Source organism: Cinclus cinclus, chromosome 25 (assembly GCF_963662255.1).
Source record: "Cinclus cinclus chromosome 25, bCinCin1.1, whole genome shotgun sequence".
Lineage (NCBI taxonomy): Eukaryota > Metazoa > Chordata > Aves > Passeriformes > Cinclidae > Cinclus > Cinclus cinclus.
This window is the reverse complement of record NC_085070.1, coordinates 2,471,012-2,493,200: the sequence shown is the minus strand read 5'-3', so window position 1 is coordinate 2,493,200 and position 22,189 is coordinate 2,471,012. Positions and strand designations below refer to the sequence as shown.

General features: G+C 54.4%; 1 protein-coding gene across 1 annotated transcript; it reads right to left on the bottom strand.

Moving 5' to 3' along the window:
• Positions 1-4,707: 4,707 nt before the first annotated feature.
• Positions 4,708-14,531, bottom strand: ADAMTS15 (ADAM metallopeptidase with thrombospondin type 1 motif 15). Its single transcript, XM_062508659.1, has 8 exons — positions 13,617-14,531; positions 9,360-9,492; positions 8,649-8,816; positions 7,937-8,220; positions 7,075-7,252; positions 6,797-6,978; positions 6,026-6,201; positions 4,708-5,610 (listed from the first exon to the last, which is right to left on the bottom strand). The coding sequence occupies exons 1-8, from the start codon at positions 14,529-14,531 to the stop codon at positions 4,830-4,832; spliced, it is 2,817 nt and encodes a 938-aa protein (XP_062364643.1). The 3' UTR covers positions 4,708-4,829.
• Between the last annotated feature and the right edge of the window lie 7,658 nt (positions 14,532-22,189).

Sequence of the window (22,189 nt, the reverse complement as noted above, 5' to 3'; positions counted from 1 at the left end):
TAATGGCTGTAATATATATTTATGTGTGTGTGTGTGTGTGTAAGTAGAGATATAAAAATAGCAAGGCAGCATCCCAGCCCCAGGGAGCTAATCCATGGCCACGTTGAAGCCCTGGACCAAAACACCAGATGAAGCAGGAGCATTTCCCTCACTCTCCATAGTTTCTCTTCCTTATACTTCAGGTAATCTTTTTAAAAAAAAGTAAACAAAAAAAAAAAAAAACACCCCAAACTTAAACTTAAGCTTCCTGAGTTTCAGCATAGGACAAATAGAAACAGGCAGATTTGCAGGCGGTCCCAGAGGCAGGATTGAGTTTTAGCTTCCTAAAGACATTTGCTGTGCTCTGCCCAAGCCATCTTCAGCTCTCCAGCTCAGCCAGGGCTGGATTGGGACCAAAATGGGGATTCCTGGACATGATTCCTTGGCCTGAGGGGATGAGGCTCATGCCTACTGCCCCATCAGATTATCCTGGCTTTCACTCCCCTGCGGGAGAAGGCACATCAGTGTCCCCTGAAGGGGAAAGCAGCCAGTTCAGTCCTTCATTAGGAACTGGGAAACCCAAATATGAGAAATTCACAGCGAAGGGAAGAAACAATAAAACGTTTTAATTCTGGAAAATTAGGAACCTGGAGAAGCATCAAATGCAGCATCTCATGACACTAGGAAAAGCCACCCCTTCTTCTCAGGGAGGGAATCTGATGCTCCACATAATTCCTGCTGCACCAGGAGCCTGTTCCTGTGATACAGATGCAGCACATCACCTGTGTCACCCCACGGAGCCATCACCCCCTTTCCCTTCCCTTCCCTTCCCTTCCCTTCCCTTCCCTTCCCTTCCCTTCCCTTCCCTTCCCTTCCCTTCCCTTCCCTTCCCTTCCCTTCCCTTCCCTTCCCTTCCCTTCCCTTCCCTTCCCTTCCCTTCCCCTGGGTGTTTCTGGCCTTGATGCTGGGTTTATTTCTTCCTCACCAGGTAAAGACTTGGGGATTGTGTGGGGATTTTATCTCTCGGGGTGATTTTTAAGGGCATCTGGTTAAAAGTGTGGGGCTGTCACCTGGAGGAGCAAGGTGATGGTTTTAAATTAATTTTCTGCTCCTGAACAGATATTTGAGGTGGAAGTTATGGCTATCATGAGTGGGAATCTCCCTCCCTGTTCCCAATAAAGCTATTTGCAGCTGGTGCCTTTGCAGTGTGGGATATATTTGTGGTGAAAGGGAACTTTATTGTGAGGGAAGGCTCTCTATAGCAGCTGCTGAGGGAGGAGGTTCTCAGCTGTATCTGTTCCTTTATGATAAAATATTAGGGAGAAATTCTTCCACGTGAGGGTGCTGAGGCCCTGGCACAGAGCAGCTGTGGCTGCCCCATCCCTGGAAGTGTCCAAGGCCAGGTTGGACAGGGCTTGGAGCACCCTGGGCTAGTGGAAGGTGTCCCTGTTTGTGGCAGAAAGGGATGAAATGAGATGATCTTCACAGCCCCTTCTAACACAAACCATTCTGGGATTCTGTGATGATGAAAAGCAAAGCTTTTCTCCCCCAATAAAACACATGAAATTTGCCAAATCATTACAACATAATGGGGGAATAAATTGCATTGCTGGGGGAAAATAAAATCCCAGGCAACCTGCTGAGAGCTGGAGGAGATGACATCAGGCATCCCTGAGCTGACACATCCCAGGAAAAGGAAGGGCTTTATCTCACCGTTGGCCCCGGTGCAACAGGGAAGAAAGAGGGCTCTGACTCAGGGAGGGTGTGCTGAGAATTTTGGGAGGAACACACCAACAGGGTTGTTCCAGGATGTGAGAGTGCTGTTCCAGTTTACATCAATCCTTTTAACTCTATATTCCTGTCAGCCTGACAATAGAACATCCTGATTCAAGCCTAAGGCAGACCAGCCTCCTTCACTGAACACCCCCAGTTCCCTTGGGGCTCACAGGGACTGGTTCACCACTGGGCTCCTTCAGGGTGGGTTTCTTTTTTACCAATAACCAACCCTGTAGCAGAACCAAATCAGAATAAACCTGTTGGGCTTTTAAAGGTGATGGTTTTGATGCCTTAGGATTTCAGCTTTTATATTTTTCTCTATCTATTTGTAACCCTGCAGTTCTTTAGTGTAGAACTCTGAACTCCATACCCAGTGTGAGCTGCTGCTCTCCCATTTTGGGCACACACAACAATTCCTCTCCAGGCCTGGCAGTCAAGGACACCTCACTGTCCCAGCCCTGAGAGATGGAAACAAAAGTGACTGGGGGGAGCAAACTTGGGCTAAATGACTTCATTACCTGGAGCTGTCATTGGGAGATGAACCCCAATCTGCAAATGGACCAAACTTATCAAAGTGTGAAACCCTGTGAGCCATTGTCCATTTTGGGTGTAGCCCCTGGGGGCTTTGTCTGCCCTAAATGTACCTGAAGGCCCTTCAACAACTAGACCTCCTTTTTATTCTCTTAATTCTGTCTGGCCTCTGTTTTTAGGTAGTCTGAAAAGGCATCAGTTGTGTTCTCTAGTTAATGAGCTGACACTATAAAGGGGTCAGGATCACAACAAAACAAGGAATGCCCTGCAGCCACCAACAAAACCACTCTTGCAGGACCGTGTCCCCCAGGGAACCAGGTGTAACTTTAAATACAGATTTATTCAGGTTTGCTATTGACGCACAAACAGCAGAGATCGATGTTCAGTATACATGGTATACACAAAGCAGCCAGTACCATCGGCATCTCCGTCCTTCTGCTGCACCCTCAGCAAAAGAACCACACACGAGGAATCCCTCCCCTCCTCAGGAATGAGGCTGACAATTTCTCAGTGGCTTAGAAATCAGCTGTGGGATGGCAAGACACTAAAGGGCAGCTCCTCAGAGCTCTGTCCCCAGAGGAAAGCACAGCGGGCTCAGATATGCAGGAAAACCCTCGGAAAATGGGTGGTACGTTCATGGGAATGGAGACCTGGAAGGGATTTCCTAAGAACATTAACTCCCGTTCCCTGCTGTGCAGAGCAACCACAACATCTGCTCCTGGCTCTGTGGATAGGGTAGTGTTGAAAGAGGCATTAGATCGATCCTCTAGGAGGATCCCTGGGGAGGATGAGCCCACAAACATTGTCACAAGGAGTTTGTGAGCTGCTGGAAAGACCTAAGAAGAGAATTCTCATGCCACCTGTGCCATTTCTTGTCATTCTCACCTTGCCCACTGCTGGAGACCTTCTGGAGCCACCCAAGGGGCAATGGAGTTTACATGTTGTACCTCCAAGGGACTGAACAAGCACGGCAGGCTCCAAGCCTCTACTTGCTGAGATGGCATCTTCTGCCTACCCAAAATCTGTGTGTCATCCCTAAAACACCTTCCTGCTGATCCCACTAACTCATATCTTGACCCAGAAGCTTTGGCTTGCTCACAGTCACAGCTCATTGATTAAGAGGCACCTTCATCAGTGACAAAGCAAAAAATTCAGTGGTGCCTGATGATTTGATCTGAGCAAGAGACCTAAATAATAAATGGGGTTTGGGAGAGGTAAAACAGCCTGTGACCACAAGAGGCACGATGCTACAAGACCGTCAGAGGTACAGAATAACCCCAGAGGTACAGAACAACCCCAGAATAACTGCAGGGGGAGACTGGTTGTGGATGCTTTGCAGCAGCAAGAGGTCCAACAGTCCCTCTTTCCCTGCATGCCTGAACCCCTCCGAGTCCCTTTTTCGTCAGGAAAGCCAAAGACCTAAATGAATCTCCCTCTCCCTCAGCTCAAAAGGGATGCCAGGGAAGTCACCCCAGCTCTGATAGAGCTCAGGATGTCTCAGGGAGGCTTTACAGGAAAATAGCCCAACTTGGTCAAAGAGGAAAAATACCCCAACCTGGTTAAAGGCTGGAGGCTATGGGATGGATGTCTGGGCATGACATGCTGGTCCCATTGAGCACCATTTCCAGAGCAAAGTGAAATCTCAGTGATTGGGGGGGCTGTGTCTGACCCTGTGGAACTACAGCACAGCTGCTTGTTGCTTTTTTGGAATGACAGCTCAAATCTCAGGTCCACCGTGATCCCTTTTAGCCCTGAAAAGCTTCAGGTGGAACAGGGTTTAATGGAGCATCCAGATGTTCACACAGCCCCATCCCAAAGCACCATAGGAAACCTCAGGCTGGTAAGATCCCCTGGGAATAACACTGGCCCTGCTATGCAAGGTTTACATCCGTCAGGAGGGGAGGAAGGAGGTTAAAAAAATACAGAGTTAAGCACCATAACATTTACACTGGTCAGGTCATAAACATGAGGAGAGAATGAAAATAAAGCCACCACCTTCCAGCCTGGCCCAGGGGACAACAAAGTCCCCACCAGCAAGCCCTGGAGGCATCAGTCCCAGTGCCTCATCGCACCGGTGGTCGTTGCATTGGTAAATCCTTTTGGTCCCACTTAGCATGAGTGTTGGGGGAGTCCAGGGAGAAGGGAGGTAGGGTTGGTCCTGGGAAGGTGGGGGGAGGCTTCATCTGTGCAATTTAGGGGCATCCCCCTGCCTGTACCACAGATCCATCACAGGCAGGGATGATCCTCCTCGTTTCCATCTGTCCCCCCAGTTCCCAGCCTCCACCGGTGGTTTCTGTGTCGTTCAGTGGCTTCGAGGTAGATGTTCATTCCCGCTCTGTCTCCAAGCGACCTGGTTGGTAAAAGCCCTCTCTCCCAGGTGCATGGGGTTGTCCCCGCACCCAAGTCCCTTTTTTTCTTTCCCACTTTTTTCTTATTTTTCCCCCTTTTGCTATGTGCTATGGACATCTCCCGCACTCCCAACCTCTTGGCTGCACCCAGCCATGGAACGCCACGCCCTTCCTCGCAGGCACCCCTTGACCTGCTCAGCACGGCCTCAAGGTGCAGAAATCCAGCTCCTGCGGCTTTCTCCGAAAATTGCAACTCTCCCGGGGCAGCAGGCGCCCGGTGGGGACCACGCACTTCAACGCCCGTCTCTTGAAGCCCCGACCGCAGCTCTTGGAGCAAGGAGACCACGGTCCAGCTTCCCAGGCCGGGCAGGGCTCCCCGCACAGCCGGACGTCGGCGGGGCGCTGCGCCACGTCGCACTCGGCGGCCGGCTGGCCGTAGGAGTCGCGGCACGCCACCGACCGCTTCTGCAGGCCGTCGCCGCAGGTGACAGAGCACGCTTCCCAACCGCCCACCGCCCACTTGTACGAAGGGCGTTTGTAGCTCGGTCTCCCGCCGTCCAAGCGGTTGGACAGGCTGAGGACGCTGTTGTTGAGGTCCGGTGGGGTCTTGCCCTCTTTCCTGTAAGAGGACTTGTCCTCCTTGCTCTCCTTGGGGAGGTAGAAGGAGTAGCGTACCCGAGGAGGGGTCATCTTCCCCACGGAGAGCACCTCCAGAGTCAGGGGTTCCTGGATGGGCTTGAAGGCTTGGAGGCTCTCGACAGCGGTGCCGGTGCCGCTGTAGCGCAGGACGCTGCCCTTCACCATCAGGTCCCTCTCGACGGCCGAGACGATGAAGTGGCCGTTCAGCAGGTACTTGCCCTGCGCATTCTTCAGCGCCAGGTAGTTGTCATCGCTGATGAGTCCCTTGTAGCCCCGCTGCCGGATGTCAATGTTGGAGGCGCCCGCGGGGATGACCACCACAAAGTTGTAACCGTGCCTGAAAGAGAAGAGCGGGCATGGCAGGACATCAGACACTGTGCATTAGTTCAGCCCTCTACAGCTGCAGCCCCAAGATCCTCCCACCCCTGTGTTTGTCTTCTTCCTGCGAAGATCATTTTGAATCTCCTCACTGTGTTGGGTTTTGTCTAGGCTGATGTCACCCAGTTACAGGAAGATGCTTCAGCCCCTCTGACTCAACAGCGCTCCATCAGCAGAAATCAACAGAACTTTAAACGTGTCCTGTTTTTCCTTCAGAGCCAGCCCAGCTGTCCGTGCCGTGATGTACACAATCACCAGCAGATTTTGCTCAGGAAGGAGTTATCTCATCACCATCTCCACAACCTTCCTGCATCCCCCACATCAAAACAGAGAGCTGGGAGTAGGGGAAGCATTCGTGGTCACCAAACACTCACATGGGTTTGGTGAACAAGCCTGAGACCTTCTTGCAGCTCTTGTTGTCTCCTCCACAGACACTGCATTTGTCAAACTTCTTCTTGGAGCCCAACTTCCCATCACAGCCTGCCTTGATGCATTTGCCCTGGACACAGACCGAAGTGGAGTCCGGGGAGCAAGGGGTACCATCCACAACCTAAACCAGGTGAGCAAAACAAGCTGCTGCACTTCCCTCTCACACCTCCCGAGGCCTCCCAGCTGTGTCCATCCCACCCCAATCCATCCAACAGGTGTTGAGGAGATGCCAGCAGGCACCACGTGGCTCTTTGCTCATGTTCTGCTTTGCAGGCAGGATTTTGGGGTCTCTGAGAAGAGATGCATGGGATTGCATCACTTTTCTCCTCCCATCTACAGAATTTCCTGCCCTTTCCCTTGCAGGGAACAAGCTGCACAGGGGACACTGCTAACACCATCCCACTCAGTCCCATGTCTGGATGTCCACCCTGTCCTGCCTGTTGCTTCCCCAATACCCAAACTACCGTCCTCTATCCCAGGATCATGGGAATATGCCAGAGGCACCTTTACAAGAATTAAAAATTAGGTCTTCCAGAGGAAGACCCTCCATGGACCGACTCCAGCCTCAAGCTGATTCATACCAGACTGGTGGACCCCCTTCCTCTACCACCTCATCTGACACCATCCACCCACCAGACAAGGATCATCTATTCATTTCCAGGTGCACTGGAGCCATCCCACAGCCCAGGCACTGACCCTGGGGGTCTCTCACCAACCTTGGGTGCCAGCACATAGAAGTAGCCGGTGCCGTTAGCCCGACAGATGAGCTTGCACTTATCCCGGGGCGAGACACCGGAGTATTTGGGAACCCAGGAGACGGAGGCAGTGAGACGGTTTGTGCTGTGACTGTAGCCATTGAAAGCCTCACACTGTTCCTCACGGAAGCTCTTCCCTGGCACTGAAAATAATAGGGATGCGGTGTTTGACACCAGCCTGGACCTCCAGCTTTAGCTCTCTGGGGGTGTTGCAGCCCAAGCCGAGCTCCAGCCCTTACCTGCAGCAGCACAGGGCTCCAGGTTGCAGGAGCGGTACTTGACACGGATGCCCTCGCAGTAGGAGCCCCCGTTGGCCGGCACGGGGGCGGTGCATTCCCGCCTGGCCAGCTGAACCCCGCCGCCGCACGTCCGCGAGCACGGCCCGTACGGAGCCCACTTGGCCCAGCCGCCGTCCACCTGCAGGGATGGACAGCACGACACACACATCATCCCACAGCCATCACCTCCACACCTGGAGCCATCCCTGCACAAGGAAGACCTCCAAGCGCACACAAACCTTCCTTGTGAGGGGAATCCCGAGGTAGATGCTGATCTCTTCTCTGTGGTGACCAGGGACAGGACCCAAGGGAGCGGTCTGAAGTGGTGTTGGGGGGTGGGGGGGGTTAGGTTGGGTATCAGGAAAACGTTCTTCCCCCAGAGGGTGACTGGGTGCTGGAACAGGTTCCCAGGACAGTGGTGACAGCCCCAAGCCTGGCAGAGCTCAAGAAGCATCTGGACAATACTCTCAGGCATGGGGTGTGACTCCTGGGGATGGTGCTGAGCAGGGCCAGTAGTTGGACTCAATGACCCTTGTGGGTTCCTTCCACCACCACAAATTCTGTGAAACTTTCCCAGGGCTGGCTGGAGTAGAGCAGCAGCCTCACTCCTTGAGAAATACATGATACCCAAGGGATCTCCAGCTCCTTCCACATCAGTGTCCCCATGCTGAGATCCACCATCAGAAGACTGGGGATATCTCCACCAGCACGTGCTCAGAGTGACCCTGTGGGGTGTTTTTGGGATTCCCAGCAGAGGCACTCACCCTGTACTCACTGAGTGACCCTTTGGGGTGTTTTTGGGGCTCCCAGCTCAGGCACTTACCCTGTACTTGCTGACATTGTGCCTCTCCACACAGGCACCCTTGAGGCAGAAGCGCCCATCGCCGCAGGCGGTGCCATCAGCCCAGGGGAAGTGCCGGGTCTGGCAGACGATCTGCCCGCGTGCCTTGCCCGTGCACCACAGCTTGGCACAGTACTGCATGTAGGGGCAGGGCTTGGAGCCCACCCCGAAGGCGAGCTCGCACTGCTGGTTCAGGCTGTAGCTCGTCCCCGGCAGGTCTTCAGGCAGAGGGATGGGTTTGGCGGGCTGGTCCAGCAAGCAGTCCCCTGCAGGAGTGAGGAGAAGGGGTCTAACAGGTCCTGGGGGTTGTGTAGACCAGAGTAGGGAAGGAAAGCACCACCCCAGGGAGATGAGGGAGAGATTGGGCCAAAACTACCCCAGGGATGCCCTCCATCTTAGCTGTGTCCCAGACAGAGATGATTCCATCTCCTGGTGATGCCTTGGGGCTGTGCCAGCAGCCTGAGTGCAGATGTCACTGCTGGGGACACCCAGGAGGTCTGGATGCTACAGAAATCCTCACATTTCCTTCTAAATTTCCTTTCTTTCCAACCTCCCATTTCCTTCTAAATTTACAGAGCCAGGAGAGGAAGAGTTCTATAGCCAACCCTCTTTTCCCAGTAGACACCTGCAGGGATAGACCCTCTTCTAGGGGATAGGGACACAGGTAGGGGGTGAGTGGCACAGGAGGGCTCACCATGGCCACTGTCCAGGAAGTCGGTGATGATGGCAGCACTGCAGGCTGACCAGGGGTTGGCACGGTCGATCTGGATGAGGGTGGGGGACATCATGTGGTTGGTCTTCAAGCGGCCAAAGACCTCCTCACAGGCCTTCACATTGTCGTGGGGCATGTTGAAAACATGGCCTGGGGGTGGGATAAGGGATGCAGCATGAATAACCCAGCACAGCACGATGAGCAGGAGCCCCCTCCTCCCCCAGCTTCTTTCAGGGGAGACTCAGACATGGAGTGGGGCAGATCCTTGCAAAGATGACAGCTGTGGGCAGCCCAGAAGAGTCAGCAAATATTCCAGCTCTCTCCAGAATGCCTCATGCACATGGAAAGCACACAGAAAAGGAAGGGCAAGGGAAATTGTGAAGAGAAGGTGACAGGAGACTTCAGCACTTGTCCCACTGTCTCCTCCCTCCCAGAGGTAGGTGTGCTCTCTGCCTGTTATTTCAAGACTCCTGAATCCTGGAAACGCAGCTGTGGTAGGAACCATGAGAGCAAATGCTTTTGCTTCCTCAGCTGCCCTTTCCCACCTGGCTCAGGGGAACTCTGGTACCCAAGGCAGAGCTTCTTTATCACCAGATATTGTCTCATCTGCCAGAGGCTGAAAGCAGGGCTATTCTGAACCTTGCCAGCTCCTGGAACTCCTGCTGAGAGGAAGAGGAGAGCTGGGATCCTTACCCAGCTCGTGGGCGGTGGTGAAAGCCGAGGGCAGCCCATCGTCCTCGATGACGGAGCAGCTGCGCTTGGGGTCACACATGGTGCCCACGTCTGCCATTCCCAACGTGTCACAGGTGGTGGCACCACACAGGTCCTGCCAGTCACAGAGGGAAGGGGTTAGTCCTGGGGACAGCACAGGCATCCTGGTTCCCCCTTCCCACCTCATCCCTGGCCTCCCACGGGGAGCTACTGATGGGAAGAAAGCCCAAAGGCATGGGAACCTCACCAGGATACAGATGCAGGAAACCTCAACCCTGACCCAGCCCAAGCTGCAACGGTGTGTTTGCACTTAACCCTGACACCAGGGGTGTGAGCAGCATCCTGCCTTGCCTTCAGCAACAGCTTTTCCTACCCAAACAGCTCCTCTGGCCAGGGTGGAGCTGGTTTTGTCACAGAGGAGCCAGTCTGGTTCCCTTTGTCCTAAGTGTAAGCTCAAGGATTAAACTCAGGTGGGTGGATGGGAACACATCTGGACTTGGACTCAGGGCTGAGCCACTTCTCAGTCTCATTTCTCAGCTTCTTCATAGGAACAAGAAAGCCCTGGACCAGGTCCAGAGGTTTCCAAGAGTAAAGAAAGTGCTCTTGCTTCTCTAAGACACTTTGCGGCCATCTTCAAGGAGTATCCAAGCCCAGCTGATGAAAGGAGTCAGCCCAGGTTTCCACCCCCAAACTGAGGGCAGTCAGATCCTACATTGATGCTGCTGGGAAGGGTCTCATCGTAGGCAGATCTACCTTTCTCCAGGTGCTTGTGCTAAAACAAGTCCATTTAAGACACACTGATGCTGCAGCCTGGCAGGAACCTTGTCCCAGGTGCTCCCTTCCCCTGCTGGGCTGTGGTTTTGGTTTAGGAGGGCTGGAGCATCCTCCCCTCCCTTGGTGCAGCCTGGGGAGGCCGTGCAGTGGGCACGGAGCTGTTTTCCACATGAAAAGAAAAGTAAGGGATTCGCTGGGCGCTCCCCATGCTATAAATAAATGTGATTCATGCTCAGCACTCGCCCAGCCAAAGCGCCTGGGTTGCTCAAAATCCTGCAGGAGCTGCTCTGCCAATATTTCCAGCAAGGTTTCCAAGCTGAAGGCATTCCCGCGCAGGCAGGTTCAGCCGTGGGTAAATAACAGTCCTGATGACTTCAGAGAGCCACAGCCAGGGCTGAGATGGTTTTAACAGGAGGCCTGGGGCTACAGAGTGTGGAGGCAAGACCGGGATCTCCAGAGAGGTGACGTGAAGAAATGTCTGGGTCTGCACAGGTGGTGGAAAACCCCATCATACAACTGGGTTCAGTGCTTTGCTCTGCAATTTTCCCAACCAGCTGGGACCCTGCTGCATCCCTAATCCCTTCACACATCAGTGTCAGCAGGGAGAAAGGGTGGCGACCCCACATTGCATTGGCAGCGCCACCACTGATGGGCACGGGTTCATTAATGGTGCTGGCAAGCCCAGGTGCAGAATCCCAGTCCCAAAACACCACCAGACCCAGTGCCATCACCACACTGAGCCAGTCCAGGTCGGCAGCATGCCCGGGGCCCCCTGCCCACACTCTGACCAGCACTGGGGGTTTGGGGGTGAGGATGGGGCATGGGGAGAAAGTCCCTGCTCACAGCTCCCTGCTCACTGCTCTTTGAAGAGTTCTTTCCTCGCCAGCACAGCGAGCTTTGGCTCCCAGCCCAACACCTGCACTGACACACTGACCCACTTCTCTCTCTGAACCTTGCTGGGATACACAACCAGCAGCTTTTCAGGGGGTTTTCCCTCACTCCTCACTGCAGACTCCTCAGGGCAGCCTGGGGATGCCAGGGAGCATCTCTGAGCTTTAAGGAGAGGTCCTGATCCCCCACCTGAACACCTCCTTCAGCCTTGCCAGGTGTTGAGGCTGCTCAGGAGGGGAGCAGAGAGAAATGGAAGAGGCTTAGGGTGGGAAAGCACCGTGCAAGGAGCCAGTTCTGCCTTTGCTCACTGTCACCCCCCCCCCCCCCACCCCGCTGGCACAGATACAGGGAGCGTGCTTGGTTCCCCAAGGGGCTGCTCAGTGCATCAGCACTCTCCTGACAGCCTGACCTTCCCACATGGGACCTTCTAAAGCTTTTTGTCATCCCTTGTGAACTCAAGACATTCCACAGGTCACTTAGGGGGATCCTTGTGGCTCATGCATTAATTCACCTACTCAGAGTCATGAGCTCTCCCCACCACAGAGGCTTCCTGTGTGCATCCAGAGCAACTCCAAAAAGCTGAGGCTTGAGCTATAGCTCCCAAATTCCCCCACAGCACCAGCCACATGCTAGGCTGCAGCCAGATGTTCCTTCATGCAACATCCCTTTGGTTTTACAGCAAAGCAAAGATGCGTCGCAAACGTTTGCCAGCATGACACCAAGGTCCAGGAGGGGTGGCAAGAATGACCGAGCCCTTTGCCACGGTGTGCAGGGATATTTCCAGCAGGCAGGAGGGCAGCTGAAGGCTGGATGCTCTGCAGGACCCTCCAACAAGCAGTGGCTCAGGTAGGAAGGGAATCTGCACCCACCAGCTGATCAGGACTGAGCTTCCCAAAGACAAATCCATCATTCAGCATCGCCTATGGTGGAAGGGAGCAAATCCAAGGAGTAAAAGACAGCCCCATTTGTCAGCAAGTCACCAATACAACTGAAAACGGCCTATCAACCAGCCTGGAGGTGAAATTTAAGTCGGGGGCTTATGTAACAGCTTTTTGGCAGGAAGATAAGCTCCGGGATGTCAGGGGACCACAGATGGATACATTCAAGGAAGGCAGATGTCTCCTTGACCATGTGCCTTTGCATTGAGCTTGCTTTGGGATTTCAGGAATGGATGGTTTAGCAATGTGTAAAAAATGCAGCCCAAACGTGATCCACATCTTTTGAATCACTGGGACAGACTCTGTCCCACGTGCAGGTTTCCACCAGAGGTGGCTCATCCCTGCAGAGGTGTCAGCAGTGTCCTCCTCTCTGAGCTGCTCCAGCAGCCTGGGCTTCGATCCCATCTGTGCTCCCATAGGATTTACAGCTGCCCCGGGGTGGGGGGGGACAAGAAGACACACAGGACACGATCTCACACGTCCTGCACAACATCATTCCTGCTCCAGGCCACTGTCAGCCCTCGCTGAGCCCAGACTAGGGACAGCTGAACTGAGCTGGATGCTATATCCTTCCCACCCACAAGTGCTTGACCTGGAAAAATGTTTTGGGAATGGTCTCTCTGCCGCTGAGGGGAGTTCCTCACCTGTCCCTAATCCAAAAACATCCGGGCAGGGATAGTGGAAGGAGAAAATGCAAGGAGATTTTGCTGCCAAAGCCTGCTGCAGCCAGGATAAGACGTGACTGTCCTCTCCAAGCTGGGTTCATCCTCCTCCCATCCCATCCGTGACTGTGGGATGCAGGCATGGGACTGATGTCCATACTGAGACACGACTACGGGGAAGGAGGAATAACGGGGAGAGGCTGTGGAGCTTCAGTGTCACCCAGTTTGTGGGGGTGGGAGGATGAAAAGTTCATCCCACACCCCACATCACCATGGAACCACGCCAAAGGCAGCTCCAAGGCTCTCTCCCACCACAGGGGTGCAGCCAGCCCAGGACAGTGGTGGCAGCGGCTCTCCCCTCTCCCCCACTCGAGGCTGTAGCACTGCCTGAATCTTTGGTGCTTCACTTCCAGCCCTGAACCGGGTCCATGCAGCACAGCCGGTGCTGAGGAGAGGTCCAGCTTCTCAGGAGGACCTCGTGCACGAGCCAGAGAGAGCAGGGAGAGGTTTTTTTCTTGGCAGGTGGCACTGTGAGCTCTTCCCAGCTGGGGAGGGGGAAGCGGGACCATGCTCCTCCTCTTCTGGGCTCGGACCTCTCATTTCAGGGTGCACACCAGAGCCGCAGGGCACTCGCTGCCAAACTCCTGCACGGAGGCAGGAGATAGAGCAGCAGGTTTCTGCCCGTGGGGCAACCTGCCTTTGGACACCTCCCGGCCTCATTCACCCTATGGCAGGGATTTTTCCAGGCTGCTAGCCAAAACCTGCCCAGGGGCCAGCAAGGGCTGGCCCGGTTCGGCTTGCTCCATGTCTCTGCATCCCCCACCCCAGCATCTGAAAGTGGAGGTTCCCTGGAAAAGCTGGAGCAGCCACAGGCACAACCTCCCGCATGGTGCACACAGGTGGCAGAACGCCTTAGCCCAGTGCAGGGCTCTGTGACCGGGGGACAGCCCCTCCGGGCAGCCCCCTGCACCCACCTGCTTGGTGAAGAGGATGGCGGTGTCCCAGTACTCGGGGTGCTTGTCGCTGACCTTGTTCCACTTCTTCTGCCAGGCGCAGAAGTTGCGGAGGGTGAGGGCGGCGTTGCTGGTGACTTTTGGCCCCTTGTCATCCTGCCCGATGAGGAGGAACTTGACCACGGAGATCTGGATGGGGTTACGGATGCTGGGGTGCTTGTAGAGGCGGGCTGCCGTGGCCATCAGGGTGAGCAGGTAGTGCTGCAGGTCATCCCCGTGGAACTTCACCATCGACTCGTCGGCCACCACCAAGGTCTCCACGTAACGCGGGACCGAGGCGAAGCGCTTGGCCCGACCGCCTTTCCCCCCCGCACGCCCCCGGTACTTGTCGAGCGCCTGCAGCACGCCGGGGGTGAGCCCGGAGCCCACGGCGCACCGGGATGCTCCGGCCCCGACGGGGCGGCCGGGGCTGCGGCGCTGCAGGCGATGGAGGCCCCCGGCCGCGGCCCCCGCCAGCGGGCTGATCAGGTACTCGGCTCCCCGGTAGCCGAAAGCCCCCCGGAGCCCCCCGCAAAGGCTGAGGGCGGCGAAGGACTCGCGGTCGGCGTTGACATCCCCCGAGTAGAAGCAGTGGCGGAGAGCGGGGAGCGGGCGGGCGGCCGCCCCCAGGTAGTGGGCGGCGAAGGCGGGCGCGATGAACCGGGCGTCGGGGGAGAGGTGGAGGTAGAAATCCTCCCCGAAAGCCGAGAGCTGGATCACCACCGCCTGCCCCCCCCGGGGCGGCTCGGCCGGGCCCCCCCTGAAATAAGCCGGCCCGTTGATGTCGGGGTCCAGGCGCAGGGGAGTGACCAGCGCGGAGTCGGGGTCCGGGGGTCCCCCCGAGGGCAGGCTCAGCCCCGGGGCGCCCAGCAGCAGCAGCGGCAGCAGCGGCAGCATCGTCCCGGCGGGCTCAGGCCGGCGGCATCGGGGTTCGGGGGAGGCGCGGGGGGGGGGGGGAGAAAGCAGGACCCGGCCCCCCCCTTCCTCCTCCTGGACCCGCGGAGGCTGGAGGAGCGGAGCGGCCCCGCCGGTACCTGCTTTGCGGGGCGCACCGCGCTTTTATAGTGCGGGAGCGGGGCGCGGCTTGGCCCCGCCGCAGCCACTCCGGGGCGGGGGCCGGGGCCGAGCGGGGCCGGCGGAGGAGCCGAGAGGAGCCGGGAGAGAACCGCGCTCCGCCCGGGGCTGCCACCGCCTCCCCGGGGCTGCCACCGCCTCCCCGGGGCGGAGCGGGGTGGGGGGCGGCAACGCCGGGAGGACGGGAGGGGATGGAACGGTGGGGGGGGGTGAGACGGGGTGGGATAGGGTGGTATAGAGGGTAGGATGAGATGAGATGGGGTGAGATGGATGGCATTACGGAGTGGGATAGGATTGTGTGGAATAGAATGGGATCCTGGGTGGGAACAGGATGGAAAAAAGGATGGGATGGGATGGGATGGGATGGGATGGGATGGGATGGGATGGGATGGGATGGGATGGGATGGGATGGGATGGGATGGGATGGGATGGAATGGAATGGGATGGAATGGAATGGAATGGAATGGAATGGAATGGAATGGAATGGAATGGAATGGAATGGAATGGAATGTGTGGGGTGGGACAGGATAGGACTGGGGTGTTGGATGGGATGCAGCGGGAGGAGACCCTCTTCACTTTTATTCCTGCAGCAAAGAAGGAAACTCTGCAGCCCCCCAGCGATGCTCCCACCTGCCAGGCTCCCTCCTGCCACTCTCCAGTGTTTCTGGATCCTGCTCTAAATGATGGGATGGAGCTCTGTGACCCCGCAGGGAGGGAGCCTCTGGTTACAACAGGGGTGTGCAGGAAAGATAAAAGGTCACAGAATCATTGAGTCACGGAATAGTCTGGGTTGGAAGGGAACTTTAAAGGTCAGATAATCCAGCCCTCCCTCCATCCTCTGCTCCATGCTGGTATTTGGGACAGTTCAGTGGGGTGGGGAACCCGATATTTGGCAGCTGAGGGCTTAGTTCTCAATTTTTTTCAGGAAGATAAATGTTTTCCACAGCCCAGGGGTGTCTAGCACCGAGATCTGGGCTGTGCCCCTCCATGGACATCCAGACCTGCCACTCCAGTGTAACACTGCACCAACAATTCCTTCATTCACACTGGGGATCCCTGTTCTCCCCAGCAAAGCAGGTTCCAGTTCACCCCTCTCCTCCCCACCCTCACTCAGGGGCTCAGCTGGGGGCAAAGGCAATTTCCACTTCTGAGCTCAGCCTCCCTTCATCCCTGACCACCACAGTGCACTCCATTAGTGTTAACATCTGCAATATCCTCTGCTCTGAGACTGCAGGATAGCCTGTATGGAGCACATGGGAATTCCCCACACTCACCAAGTACAGGGATCACCAGAACAGGGTGTTCAGGATGCTGGGGCAGTTAATGCTCTTGGAAGGTAGAAAGATCTCGCCGTGGATGGGATTTTTGGAGAGCAGTGTAGAGTCCTCAGTGACAACCTGTACCTGAGGAACAGATTTATCAGCACCAGTAAGCACCACAGTTCGGTTTAGTGATAAAATTAGAGCCTCTCATAGACAAGCTGGCTTTGATGTGATTTTGGTAAAGGCTGAAATCCTTTGAAATCCAAGCACAGCTGAAGAATGTGTGCATGTATGAAACAGAATCCAAGGTTATTGCCTAAGGCACAGAGCCCACAGCCCACAGCCCACAGCCCAGCTCATTTTGCTGTCAGTGTGTGGTTTGCTCAGTCGTGTGCCTTGCAGCTGAACTTGTGACCCTCAAAAAACCAGGTGACTGCACTGGGCTGAGAGAATCAGGGATTTTGTCTGTTGGCCAAAGTGCAACGTGCCCAGGGATGTTGGTAGTGGGCTGCTCAGGGAGTGGAGGAGCAAGGGAAGAGGGACACAGTCTTGAACATCTGGAGGTGCAAGGAGGAGATTTCTCCTTCCCACAGCCTTGCTCTGCTCAGCAGGATGAGTTTCTCTGAAGGCCACAGCAGCATCCAGAATGTCACAGGCTCCCAGAGCTGCCACCAGCTACCTCAGCCTAGAGGTCATCAAGCTGGAGTTACTCACTGGTGGCCCTGAGCTCCAGCCCCTCCATCTGGGAACTCTCATCAAGAGGATGAGTCAAACCAAGCTGGCAGGAACTTTATCTTCAGCCTGGAGAACATTTGATTGCCTCCTGATGGGGAAAGGCAGGCAGCAAATGTGAGTGGTCAGGCTCTGGGCTGAGACCTGCAGGATCCCCAGGCACAGGACTCCCCGTGTCCCGTGATGCTGACGGTGTGCCAGCATCCGTGGGCTGCAAGCACAGGCATGGATCAGCTGGATGCTGCTCCCAGCCTCCCCAGCCCTCACTCTGAACAGCTGGGAATCACCTGTCCCAGGGCAGGTTGCTTTGTTTGCAAACCAAACCGTCTGCTGCTTCACTTCCCTGCACAGGTGAGCTGCAAAGTTGTGGAGTACAAGGAGCACATAGGTCACCCTGTCCAGGTAGCTCCAGCAGGTATGGGAATTTTTCAGAGCACTCCATAAAACAAGGAGGCACATTTTTATTTTATTTTTCCTCTTGCTTGAGGACATTATGAGATTTTTCTCTCTGGGAACAAACCAGCAGCTGCTTGCACCCCACACCTGAAGGAAGGAGCTGGCCCAGGTAACACCTTGGTGTCACTCCACCTCTTTCCAGGTGCTTGGGGCAGAGCCTGGCTGCTCCTCACCCCCTGCAGTTTGTCTGGATGTGATGGAAATGGGATGAATATGTGTGACTTGAAGGAGAAGACACAGGAAGCAGGGAATGGAGGTGGAAGATGCCTTTGGAACGTTCTGAGCAGCTGCAGATAATGAAATATATCAAGGTATATAAGGTGTATTCTGCTTCTACTTGTATTTTTCTTTAGAAACCACTCTAAGATAAAGCCTATCTCACTCAGGCTTAATACAATGCTCACTGTAGTCTGGAAATATCGGTGTGAGCTGGTCTGCAGTGTGGATTCTCCTTCTCTCACCTTCCTCTCAAGCATCTCCAGGAAGCACCAGGTTATTTTGTTTCTTTTATTCATCACTGTGATGAAAATGCATTCATTTTAAAATACAAAAAGAGAAAAAATAACCACCTGAAACCTCACATATCTCTTGGATTCTCCCGTTCACCAAAGAAATTGTTTTAAATAGACTATCTGAGAATTATAGGCCAAAGATAGAGCAGAAAGGTGGTTAAGGCAGGAAAACTGCCACTCAAGCAGTCGATTTTGGCTAAAAGGTTGGCATATCAGAGGCTTGGGCTCTCACCCAAAAGTTCAGGCTGTGCTGTCCCAACTTCCCCTCACCTGGGCAGGAAGGAAGATCATCTCCAGGGATTGAGGATGAGTTAGAGCGCATTGTTAGTTGGCTTTCCAGGAAATAAAGGCTTGGAGAAGAAAATCTAGCTGGGTCTAGGTAGGGTCATTGAGGGTGAGATACACAAGAAACCTGAGCATGTGGAGGACTCAGCAACCTAAAACCTGCCCCATCCTGGGCCAGGAAGAGGCTGACTTTAATTAGCTTTATTCTGACTGGATGATGGGACAGGAGGTGGGCAGGGTGCTCCTCCTGGGGTTTCCCACACTGTCCTACACAACAGGGATGGTGGGAGAAGAGGATCTGTGCTTTAGAGCTCTTCAAGCCCACACTTGTGTGTCCCACCACAAAAATCAAACCAGCCTGCTCGCCTGTGCACAGGAGAAGGATCCCTGGGCCTTGCTCATCCCTGCTGCCCTCTCACATGGTCCTGACACATAATGGCACCTCTGCAAACTGGGAGGGTTCTGAATGGTACCACAGTGGTACGTTGTAAAAACCCAACATAACTCCTGGTTTTGTGTGTTTTCCAGCTGGAATTGCAGGTCCTGGGGTTGCTGATAGTTCATTCCCTCTGAAAGCATCTAAAACCCCCCCTCTCCTCACTCCCCTCCATATTGAAGGCTTTCTCCTGCTCGAGGAAGACAGACAGAGGTTTTTCCATGGTGTTTTAGAACAGTACGTGGAAATTTTGAAGAGCCAAATGACAGTGCCACACCCCCCAAAACCCAGTGCCACCGTTTCTGTTCACCTTCAGCCTGGGGATTGATGACCCAGGACTCACAGCACTGCTGTGCTCCCACCCTTGGTTAATTCCCTTTTTTCTGCCATGCTGGTGTCAGGAGCACAGACACCAAAGGTGCACAAAAACACCCACCAAGCTTTCAAAGGGTGAAGCTGCAGGTCTGGGTAAGCCTGAGGGGTCATTAAAATGATGAACATCTGGAATAAACCTGGGGTGATGGAGATTCCCCAATCCAGCTCTGGAAGGTGCTCGTCACTCAGGAAAACCATAACAAAGTTCATTCATTTTCATCAACCCATAAACAATGTGAGAGTGCAATAGAGAGGAGGGGAGATTTTTTACTAGTAGTAGTAGTAGTAGTAGTAGTAGTAGTAGTAGTAGTAGTAGAAAAGAGTGTTTTCGTTCTAACATGCCATATTTATTTAGAGAATATATGGGCTGCTCCATAGGAAAAGCAGCCCTACAGCAGGCTTGGAGGGTTTCAGAGGATTTTGACCCAAGACCAGACACAGCTTTGGAGTCTCAGGAAGGACCAGACAATCCTTGGAGGATCTTCTCACTGATGTGCTGATCTCAGGACACTTTGGAATCCCCAAGACCCAAACAGGAAGGAGAGAAGCAGCTTCCCAGGGAGGAGGCTGCAATGCTGGAAACAGGATTTATCCCTCGATTTTGGAAAGCCGTAAACCTGTTTCCCTTCCACCTGGACACAAGTGGGGCTCCAAACCTACCCTGAGGCAAAGCTGACCTCTAGTGACACATCCCTGCTCTGGAAATCTAGATATGAAATGGAATGAAGGCAATGGATGATGGTATTACAAATCAAAATGCAAATAAAAATAGAGAATAAATACAGAAAATAGAGAAAATTACATTTTAAGAAATCCAAAGATGGTTTCGAAATTAGAAATGGAATTCTTACAAATCGTATCAAATCAAATGAAAACATCAGATCACCATGAGCTCTCCATGAGCCATGGCTCTCGATGTGCCCAGCACATCACATTAAATCTGAGAGGCAGCATCATCAGCTGATGAACCAAGGCCCAGCCTGGATGTCCCTGCCTTTCCCTGACTCCTAATTTTTTTTTCCCACATTTGGGGGATCCAGGGGAGTTAGCATTTGCCCAGCATCACTCCCACAGCAGCCAACACTCTGGTGCTGCTGATAAATCATTGCCAGGGACGAACTGCTGCACCGTGGGGGCATTCAAACACAGCGCCGTGGGGAAGGAAAACCCTGTTCTTTTTAATGGGGTATTCAGGGTTTTGAGGCACCAAACCCTAAATCACCACCACTTTTAAGGCAGGAGGGCCCTCTCGTGGCTGTGGTGATGGGGAGAGGGGAGGGCAGGGCAGCGACTACAGATTCAGATTGGCACATTTGGCTCCTTAATTCACTCACTGGCTCCAAATCAAGCCCAAATCTCCCCTTTCCTCGCAGGAGCAACCATTTCCCTGACTCCCCCTTTCCAGCCTCCACAGCCAGGGTGGTTTCACTGGAGGTAACTTGGCAGGACACAGGCCAGGACTCTGATTTAAAGCCCAGCTGCTTTTCTGGTAGACATTTCTGCCCACCTGATTACTTTAAATGCAAATTATTGGAAATGTTCCTTTTGCTGTGGGGTGGGGTTTGAGCTGTCAGCAGCACCCCTTCTCTCCCCTTTTCCCAGCAAAGTCCCAGGGATGGATTTCGCAGCGTAGGGCAGCACTGACATCTAGTGGTTTCATTTAGGGGGATTGGCGCTGCTTCATTAGCGGCTCAAATAATTGTCCCAAGCGTTTTCTCTGCGCTGAGAGCAAAAGGGAGTAAGGAAAACTCAGCCTGGAGCTGCAAATTCGGATGTGAACACGTTTGCAAAGCAAGGAGGGGACAGCAAAGCATCCCAGACTCCCCCGAGCCGGGACGATCGTGCTGCTGCAGAGCAGGGACAGCAAGCACAGCGTGGGTCTCATCCTGGGAGCCCGAATTCCCTTGGGATCTGGGTGCCGGGCACGAGCAGCCCTTCGGGAAGGGGACGGGAGGGACCCGCCCGGCCCTGCAGAGCCGGGGACTCGCCGAGGGGAGCGGGGCAGACGTTTCCAAGCTGTTTGATCAAAAGGGTCTTTAAATCACTGTGACTGGGATTTAATGGTTTTCACATGCTCAGGCAGCCCCTGGCAGTGAGAGCGGAGGGCGAGGTTCGGGGACGGCGCATCCTGGGAGGGGGCAAGAGGCAGGAATCCCAAAAAGTCTTGAGGCTCTTCACCCTTTGCCGGGAGGAGATGCAGAGGGGCAGCCAGGTGAGGTTTTGTTCTTTCCCAGCGCGTCTTCGGGCTGGTTTGTAACGAGCCCGGCGAGGCTACAAGAAATTCCAGCTACTGTTTGCAGATCGAGCCGCTAATGAAAACCAGAGGCGCCTCCAAGCTAAGATGCAAGCATGTCCTCGCAGATCAAAGATGCAGCCCCGGGAGCGGAAAGCCGGGAATAAATTACATCCTGTGGCCTGCAGCCTTACCTGTCCCAGTTCAGAGCAGGGGCACCACCTCCTGCCTCCCTCCCGCAGAAAGGCAAAGCCCGGGGAGATGTTGGCACCTCCGGTGGGGTTTGGGGTTGGAGGAGGCAGAGTCAGGGCTCGCTTTTAGCTTCTGCTCCCGGCTCTGCACTTTCCTGCTGGTGTTAAAACACAAGCTGTCCCCAGCCCGACAGAACTGGAGGGGAGGAACACTCACCCGAGTCAGTGGAAAGAACAGACTGAGCTCCCTGCCAGGAGAGGAGGGGGCTGCTGAGGAGATCAGCCAAGGCTCTGGGGTTTGGAGGACTCCTCTTTGATATGGAGACACGTCCCAGACCAAACCCTGCTGTACCTGGCCTTGCTTTCCTCCCTTCCTGCAGTTTTCTGGCCACATAACATTTGGATTGGAAGTGTCCCCTTCCACACTTGTGGCGCTGTCCACCACAGGCACTCAAAATTATTTTGAATTATTATTTCCTCCTCTGCTACGGTCACAAACCCCAGACTTTAAAAAGGAACCAGAGCCGTGGCCCCGGGGCAGCTGCTCTTTGGAGCCAGGGCCGTGTGTTTACTACCTACGTAGGGATGTTGCTTTTAAGTGGAGATAATAATAGAGAGGGAGACGTAAATACATCCCGGAGTAAAGGCAGAGCAGCCTTTAACCCCACTCCTCATTACTCAGCAGACTGGCCAGACTCCTGTTTCCCTGGAATCCCGAGGTGCCAAATGCAGCTTTGCTCTTTCAGTTTTTTTTAAGATTAGGCTGGGGGGACAAAAACCCCCAAGTGTGTTCCTTGGGCTGGTACTCCCAGCAAGGTTAAAGGAGCACAGCCCAAGTCCTGAGCATGGGCTACTCCCTTTGAAAGGTTTAGAAAATCAGGGCACAGAGCAGAATAGGATCCACCACCCCCAAACTGCACCAAGGACATCCCAGGATGTTCCAGTGCCGCACAAAGGGTGCTCCAAAGGCCAGGAATTTCATGAACTAATGGAGAAGGA

Bases quoted from the DNA above. Each gene is read 5' to 3' on its own strand.
- ADAMTS15 (XM_062508659.1), bottom strand. From the start codon at position 14,531: ATGCTGCCGCTGCTGCCGCTGCTGCTGCTGGGCGCCCCGGGGCTGAGC. The intron at 8,817-9,359 runs GTAAGGATCCCA...TCCCACCCCCAG, and splicing joins CACCACCGCCCACGAGCTGG to GCCATGTTTTCAACATGCCC. The intron at 8,221-8,648 runs GTGAGCCCTCCT...TCACTCCTGCAG, and splicing joins CTTCCTGGACAGTGGCCATG to GGGACTGCTTGCTGGACCAG.